The 7,914-nt window shown below is 52.5% G+C and overlaps 1 protein-coding gene across 1 annotated transcript; it reads right to left on the bottom strand.

The window, feature by feature from the left end:
* Nucleotides 1-5,605: 5,605 nt before the first annotated feature.
* On the bottom strand, nt 5,606-7,818 carry LOC122546232 (dual specificity tyrosine-phosphorylation-regulated kinase 1A-like). Its single transcript, XM_043685020.1, has 3 exons — nt 7,612-7,818; nt 7,329-7,469; nt 5,606-6,064 (listed from the first exon to the last, which is right to left on the bottom strand). Exons 1-3 carry the CDS (start codon nt 7,801-7,803, stop codon nt 5,621-5,623), a joined length of 777 nt encoding a protein of 258 aa, XP_043540955.1. The 5' UTR covers nt 7,804-7,818; the 3' UTR covers nt 5,606-5,620.
* Between the last annotated feature and the right edge of the window lie 96 nt (nt 7,819-7,914).

Genomic DNA, 7,914 nt, shown 5'->3' with positions numbered 1-7,914 from the left:
GTCCCCACCAGCACTGTACCCCAGTGTTATACAAGGGCAGACCTGTCACCACCAGTACTGTACCCCAGTGTTATACAGTGACAGACCTGTCCCCACCAGTACGGTACCAAAGTGTTGTACAGCCACAGACCTGTCCCCACCAGTACTGTACCCCAGTCGTATACAGTGACAGACGTGTCCCCACCAGTACTGTACCCCTGTGATATAGAGGGACAGACTCGCCCCCACCTGTACTGCGACCCAGTATTATACAGGGTCAGACCAGTCCCCACCAGTACTTTACCCAAGTGTTATACAGGGACAGACCCGTCCCCACCAGTACTGTACCCCAGTGTTATACAGGGACAGACCTGTCCCCCGCAGTACGGTACCCCAGTGTTATACAGGGTCAGACCTGTCACCACCAGAACTGTACCCCAGTGTTATACACGGACAGACCTGTCCCCACCAGTACGGTACCAGAGTGTTGTACAGTGACAGATCTGTCCCCACCAGTACGGTACCCCAGTGTTATACAGGGACAGACCTATCCCCCCCAGTACGGTACCCCAGTGTTATACAGGGTCAGACCTGTCACCACCAGAACTGTACCCCAGAGCTATACAGTGACAGACCTGTCCCCACCAGTACGGTACCAGAGTGTTGTACAGTGACAGATCTGTCCCCGCCAGTACTGTACCCCAGTGTTATACAGGGTCAGACCTGTCCCCGCCAGTACTGTACCCCAGTGTTATACAGCGACAACCCTGTCCCCACCAGTACTGTACCCCAGTGATATACAGGGACAGCCCTGTCCCCACCAGTACTGTACCCCAGTGTTATACAGTGACAAACCTGTCCCCATCAGTACTGTACCCCAGTGTTACACGGTGACAGACCTGTCCCCACCAGTACTGTACCCCAGTGCTATATAGCGACAGCCCTGTCCCCACCAGTACTGTACCCCAGTGTTATACAGGGAGAGACCTGTCCCCACCAGTACTGTATCCCAGTGTTATACAGCTACAGAACTGTCCCCACCAGAACTGTCCCCCAGTGTTATACAGGGACAGACCTGTCCCCACCAATACTGTACCCCAGTGTTATACAGGGACAGACCTGTCCCCCACCAGTACTGTACCCCAGTGTTATACAGCGACAGACCTGTCCCCCAACCAATACTCTACCCCAGTGTTCTACGGAGACAGACCTGTCCCCCGCAGTACGGTACCCCAGTGTTATACAGGGTCAGACCGGTCACCACCAGTACTGTACCCCAGTGCTATACAGCGACAGCCCTGTCCCCACCAGTACTGTACCCCAATGATATACAGGGACAGCCCTGTCCCCACCAGGACTGTACCCAAGTGTTATACAGCGACAGACCCGTCCCCACCAGTACTGTACCCCAGTGTTATACAGGGTCAGACCTGTCACCACCAGTACTGTACCCCAGTGTTATACAGTGACAGACCTGTCCCCACCAGTACTGTACCCCAGTGTTATATAGGGGCAGACCTGTATCAAACATCACTGTACCCCAGTGCTTTACAGGGAGAGACCTGTCCCACCAGTACTGTACCCCAGTGTTATACAGTGACAGATCTGTCCCCACCAGTACGGTACCCCAGTGTTATACAGGGGCAGACCTGTCCCCACCAGTACCGGACCCCAGTGTTACACAGGGTAAGACCCGTCCCCATCAGTACTGTACCCAAGTGTTACACAGCGACAGACCCGTCCCCACCAGTACTGTACCCCAGTGTTATACAGTAACAGACCTGTCCCCACCAGTACGGTACCAAAGTGTTGTACAGCCACAGACCTGTCCCCACCAGTACTGTACCCCAGTCGTATACAGTGACAGACGTGTCCCCACCAGTACTGTACCCCTGTGATATAGAGGGACAGACTCGCCCCCACCTGTACTGCGACCCAGTATTATACAGGGTCAGACCCGTCCCCACCAGTACTTTACCCAAGTGTTATACAGCGACAGACCCGTCCCCACCAGTACTGTACCCCAGTGTTATACAGGGACAGACCTGTCCCCCCCAGTACGGTACCCCAATGATATACAGGGACAGCCCTGTCCCCACCAGTACTGTACCCCAGTGCTTTACAGGGAGAAACCTGTCCCCACCAGTACGGTACCAGAGTGTTGTACAGTGACAGATCTGTCCCCACTAGTACTGTACCCCAGTGTTATACAGGGGCAGACCTGTCCCAACCATCACTGTACTCCAGTGCTTTACAGGGAGAGACCTGTACCCACCAGTACTTTACCCCTGTGTTATACAGCCACAGACATGTCCCCAGCAGTACTGTACCCCAGTGCTAGACAGCGACAGCCCTGTCCCCACCAGTACTGTACCCCAGTGATATACAGGGACAGCCCTGTCCCCACCAGTACTTTACCCCAGTGTTATACAGCCACAGACCTGTCCCCACCAGTACTGTACCCCAGTGTTACACAGCCACAGACCTGTCCCCCACCAGTACTGTACCCAAGTGTTATACAGGGACGGACCTGTCCCCACAGGTACTGTACCCCAGTGTTATACAGGGACAGACCTGTTCCCACCAGAACTGTACCCCAGCGTTATACAGGGACAGACCTGTTCCCACCAGTACTGTACCCCAGCGTTATACAGGGACAGACCCGACCCCACCAGTACTGTACCCCAGTGCTTTACAGGGAGAAACCTGTCCCCACCAGTACTTTATCCCAGTGTTATACAGCCACAGACCTGTCCCCACCAGTACTGTATCCCAGTGTTATACAGCGACAGCCCTGTCCGCACCAGTACTGTACCCCAGTGTTGTACAGTGACAGACCTATCCCCCCCAGTACTGTACCCCAGTGTTGTAGTGACAGACCTGTCCCCACCAGTACTGTACCCCAGTCGTATACAGTGACAGACCTGTCCCCACCAGTACTGTACCCCAGTGTTATACAGCGACAGACCTGTTCCCACCAGTACTGTACCCGTGTTATACAGTGACAGACCTGTCCCCACCAGTACTGTACCCCTGTGATATAGAGGACCAGACCCGCCCCCACCTGAACTGCGACCCAGTGTTATACATGGAAGACCTGTCCCCCACCAGTACTGTACCCCAGTGTTATACAGGGACAGACCTGTCCCCACCAGTACTGTAACCCCAGTGCTATACAGCAACAGCCCTGTCCCCCCCAGTACTGCACCCCAGTGTTATACAGTGACAGACCTGTCCCCAGCAGTACTGTACCCCAGTTTTGGCAGGGACAGACCCGTCCCCACCAGTGCTGTACCCCAGTGTTATGCAGGGACAGACCTGTCCCCACCAGTACTGTACCGCAGTGTTGTACACGGACAGACCTGTCCCCACCAGTACTGTATCCCAGTGTTATACAGCTACAGACCTGTCCCCACCAGAACTGTATCCCAGTGTTATACAGCTACAGACCTGTCCCCACCAGAACTGTACCCCAGTATTATACAGTGACAGAACTGCCCCCTCCAGTACCGTACCCCAGTGTTATACAGCGACAGACCTGTCCCCACCAGTACTGTATCCCAGTGTTATACAGCCAGACCTATCCCTACCAGTACTGTACCCCAGTGTTATACAGTGACAGACCTGTCCTGACCTGTACTGTACCCCAGTGTTATACAGTGACAAACCTGTCCCCACCAGTACTGTACCCCAGTGTTATACAGATACAGACCTGTCCCCCATCAGTACTGTACCCCAGTGTTACACAGCGACAGACCTGTACCCACCTGTACTGTAACCCAGTATTATAGTGACAGACCTGTCCCCCACCCATACTGTACCCCAGTGTTATACAGCGACAGCCCTGTCCCCACCAGTACTGTACCCCAGTGATATACAGGAACAGCCCTGTCCCCACCAGGACTGTACCCAAGTGTTATACAGGGACAGACCTGTCCCCACCAGTACTTTACCCCAGTGTTATACAGCCACAGACATGTCCCCACCAGTGCTGTACCCCAGTGTTATGCAGGGACAGACCTGTCCCCACCAGTACTGTAACCCCAGTGCTATACAGCAACAGCCCTGTCCCCCCCAGTACTGCACCCCAGTGATATACAGGGACAGCCCTGTCCCCACCAGTACTTTACCCCAGTGTTATACAGCCACAGACATGTCCCCACCAGTACTGTACCCCAGTGATATACAGGGACAGACCTGTCCCCACCTGTACTGTAACCCAGTATTATAGTGACAGACCTGTCCCCCACCCGTACTGTAACCCAGTATTATAGTGACAGACCTGTCCCCCACCCATACTGTACCCCAGTGTTATACAGCGACAAACCTGCCCCCACCAGTACTGTACCCCAGTGTTATGCAGGGTCAGACCCTTCCCCACCAGTACTGAATCCTAGTGTTATACAGAGACAGTCCTGTCCCCACCAGTATTGTACCCCAGTGTTATACAGGGACAGGCCTGTCCCCACAAGCACTGTACCCCAGTGTTATACAGTAACAGGCCTGTCCCCACCAGTACTGTACCCCAGTGTTATATAGGGACAGGCCTGTCCCCACAAGCACTGTACCCCAGTGTTATACAGTAACAGGCCTGTCCCCACCAGTACTGTACCCCAGTGTTGTACAGTGACAGACCTGCCCCCTCCAGTACTGTACCCCCGTGTTACACAGCGACAGACCCGTCCCCACCAGTACTGTATCCCAGTGTTATACAGCAATAGAGCTGGTGCCACCAGTATTGTCCCCCAGTGTTAGACAGTGACAGACCCTTCCCCACAGTGCTGTAGCCAATGTTTTGCAAATGCCACATTGAGGGAGTCATAAGAGAGACATCTTTCAAAACAATACACTGGACAAGCAATCATTGTCCAATAACGGCCATTAAAAATGCAACCGCTACAGTGATCTGAAGCATGAACCTTGACACATCGCCACTCTCCCTCTGTATCTCTGGGATCACTGGGCAGTGATCAGGAGCAGGAACTCTGGCTGATTTCCCCTGCGTGCGTGCACTCTCTCTCTCTCTCTCTCCAACGCAGGGATCACTGGACGGTGATTAGGAGCAGGATACCTGGCTAATTTCCCCTCTCCCTCACTAACCCAGGGATCACTGGACAGTGGTCAGAAGCAGGAACCTGGCTGATTTCCCCCCTCTCTCTCTCTAACCCAGGGATCACTGGACAGTGGTCAGGAGCAGGAACCCTGGCTGATTCCACCCACCCCACCCTCCCTCTCTCCAACCCAGGGATCACTGGGCAGTGATCAGGAGCAGGAACCCTGGCTGATTTCCCCCCTCTCTCTCTAACCCATGGATCACAGGGCAGTGATCAGGAGCAGGAACCCTGGCTGATTCTCCCCCGCGCCCTCTCTCTCTAACCCATGGATCACAGGGCAGTGATCAGGAGCAGGATCCCTGGCTGATTTCCACCCCGCACCCTCTCTCTCTTACGCAGGGATCACCGGACAGTGATCAGGAGCAGGAACCCTGGCTGATATCCCCCCCCCTCCCTCTCTAACGCAGGGATCACCGGACAGTGATCAGGAGCAGGAACCCTGGCTGATTTCCCCCCCCTCCCTCTCTAACGCAGGGGTCGCTGGACAGTGATCAGGAGCAAGATCCCTGGCTGATTTATTGGATGTCCTATGTTGAACGTATAACCAGCTTTAAGATGACCATGAACAAAGGAGAGTAGATGGGTGATGGAGGCAATCTGCTGGTGGATGAAGAGGAAGAGGGAATGTGCACTCCAAGGTATGGGGGGGGCAGCTGGTGGCCTGTACCTGAGCTGGACAAAGAGCTGGCAGTGCTTGCTGACTGACTGTGCTCCACGGAGGGGCTGGTTGAGATGCTGTTACTTGTGTTTGTCCCTTCATCCAAGGTCTTCTTGAAGAAGTTGTGTTGAAGTGCATAGAAAGGGGTGATTCGTGTTTTGGGATCATAGTCCAGCATCCTCAGAATCAAGTCCTTGAACTTCAAGTACTCGGCTGGCGTGTGTCCTGGTTCACCTGCCCGTCGCCCATTGGGTCCGCCCGTCTCGACGCCAATGATGTTGTGGAGTTTGCGGGAAGCGGCTGCTTTATATTCCTGTGGACAGACCAGAGGATATGTCGTTCCCATTTCAATTACTGCCCTTGCTCCTTGCTGTGTTAATCCTCCCCTGACACAGTTTCCCCTCTGTCTCCTTTTCTTCCCAACCTCCCACTTCTCTTGTGCTCCTCTCTCAAAGGTGTGGTAGTTATATATCCGTATCCATTTAGATTATTTGAGAGTCTGGATTTTCAAGTTGTGGCATGTTGGTACCAGCTAACTTTGTGAAGAGATTCAAGACTTCACAAGGTCAGACAGTCTTTCTGGATAAGTGACCTCATCCAGTCCGTGTCAGAGCGCAAGAAAGGGAAATGGAAAATTGCTCACACCAGGGTAGTATACGGCAGCTAGAGTTGGTATGAAAGACTAAGAGCTTGACTACAGATTAGAATAGTCAAGGATTAATTTTGGATGCCCCCGGAATTGCAGGTTTTCACAATTCCGAAGTGAACTGATTGGGGTCAGAAGCAAGTATCATCTAGGTCTTAGAAAGGAGTTTTTACCAGAGCAGTTAAAGGAATGCATTGCCTCGATAGTATAGGCTGACACGTGCAGCTTTCAGATCAGGAGAATTTGGTTAGATATCTGCAGATGAATTGGTGCCGAGAAACTGTCACCTTTCCATTTTCTACGTAAGATCAGCCCACAGTTCATTGGACATAAATTGGGAGAATCATTGAAGTTAACCTTGTAGTTTTGATATAGGGTGACAATTTCTCTGGATTTGAATTGAGGCAAAGTGATAATTTTAAGGAACAAGTTGACCTTGTTTTTTTTTTTTGCGAGACGCTTTCGAATTTTCCCAACTGTGTTCTACATCGAGATAGCTTGCGCTGTATTTGTCTGTTGTGTAGTAAACCTCTGTTCTGTTGTTAAAGACACCGCAGCCTCACATGACTATGTTTCAGTGAACCTTCACCATGTTAACTAACATTTCTTTTTAATGATCGCTTGATCCAGATTTCACCCTGAAGTTGGACTCAGCCAGGAGTATCACAACTGAGACCAGATTACATTCTGCTTCTCTCTGCTCTCCAAACCTATACACTGGGCCCCCTGTGCAACTCGCTTCCCCCTCAGACCATCACTCTCCTAACCCCTACACTGCCTGGCTCTCCCCTTTCCCCACTCACATTCAAAGGCACGAGTGTATCCACAGAGAGCTGTCATGAATAGTGCCCCACGATACCCAGTACACAGCGTGTGCTGCTGCAGCTGCTTACACAGAACTCAAAGGGGCCTGGTGGGACCCAGGACATACCTTCTTCACATCCTTCACTTTTTTGACAGCCCACAGCCCGTCAGAGAGCTTCTCAAAGTACTTGCGGGCTTTGGGTGCCTGTTCCAGCATGTGACTAGGAGGAATCCCCACTACCTCCACAATCTTATTCATCTGATCCACCTATACAGGAAAAATAGAGGTTGGGAGTTACAACGAGTAACACACGTGGCCAGAATGAGACAACAATAGCAAACAGTGAGCTTCCAGATCAATGCAGTAGGACAGGCAAGGGGCGAGTGTTGAACACAGGAGAGTCGCTCACCTCATTCGACCCACTGAAGAGAGGCTCTCCGGTGTGCATTTCCACCAGGATACAGCCCAGTGACCACATGTCAATGGCCAGGTCATACGGCATGCCAAGCAGCACTTCAGGGGAGCGATAGAAACGACTCTGGATATATTGGTAAATCTGTGACAAGAGGACAAATTCCACTAAGGCAGCTGCACAGGTCATCACAGCACAGACAGAAGGACACGAGGAGCTTCCAGGCAGAAGCATATGGCCTGCCCCAGCCCACCACACACCAGACACGCGCTCATAGCCCCTGCAAGCACACATGCACAT

This window comes from Chiloscyllium plagiosum, unplaced genomic scaffold, assembly GCF_004010195.1.
Source record: "Chiloscyllium plagiosum isolate BGI_BamShark_2017 unplaced genomic scaffold, ASM401019v2 scaf_14484, whole genome shotgun sequence".
Classification (NCBI taxonomy): Eukaryota; Metazoa; Chordata; class Chondrichthyes; order Orectolobiformes; family Hemiscylliidae; genus Chiloscyllium; species Chiloscyllium plagiosum.
Note: the sequence above shows the minus strand (reverse complement) of the source record. Positions and strands in the feature narration are given on the sequence as shown.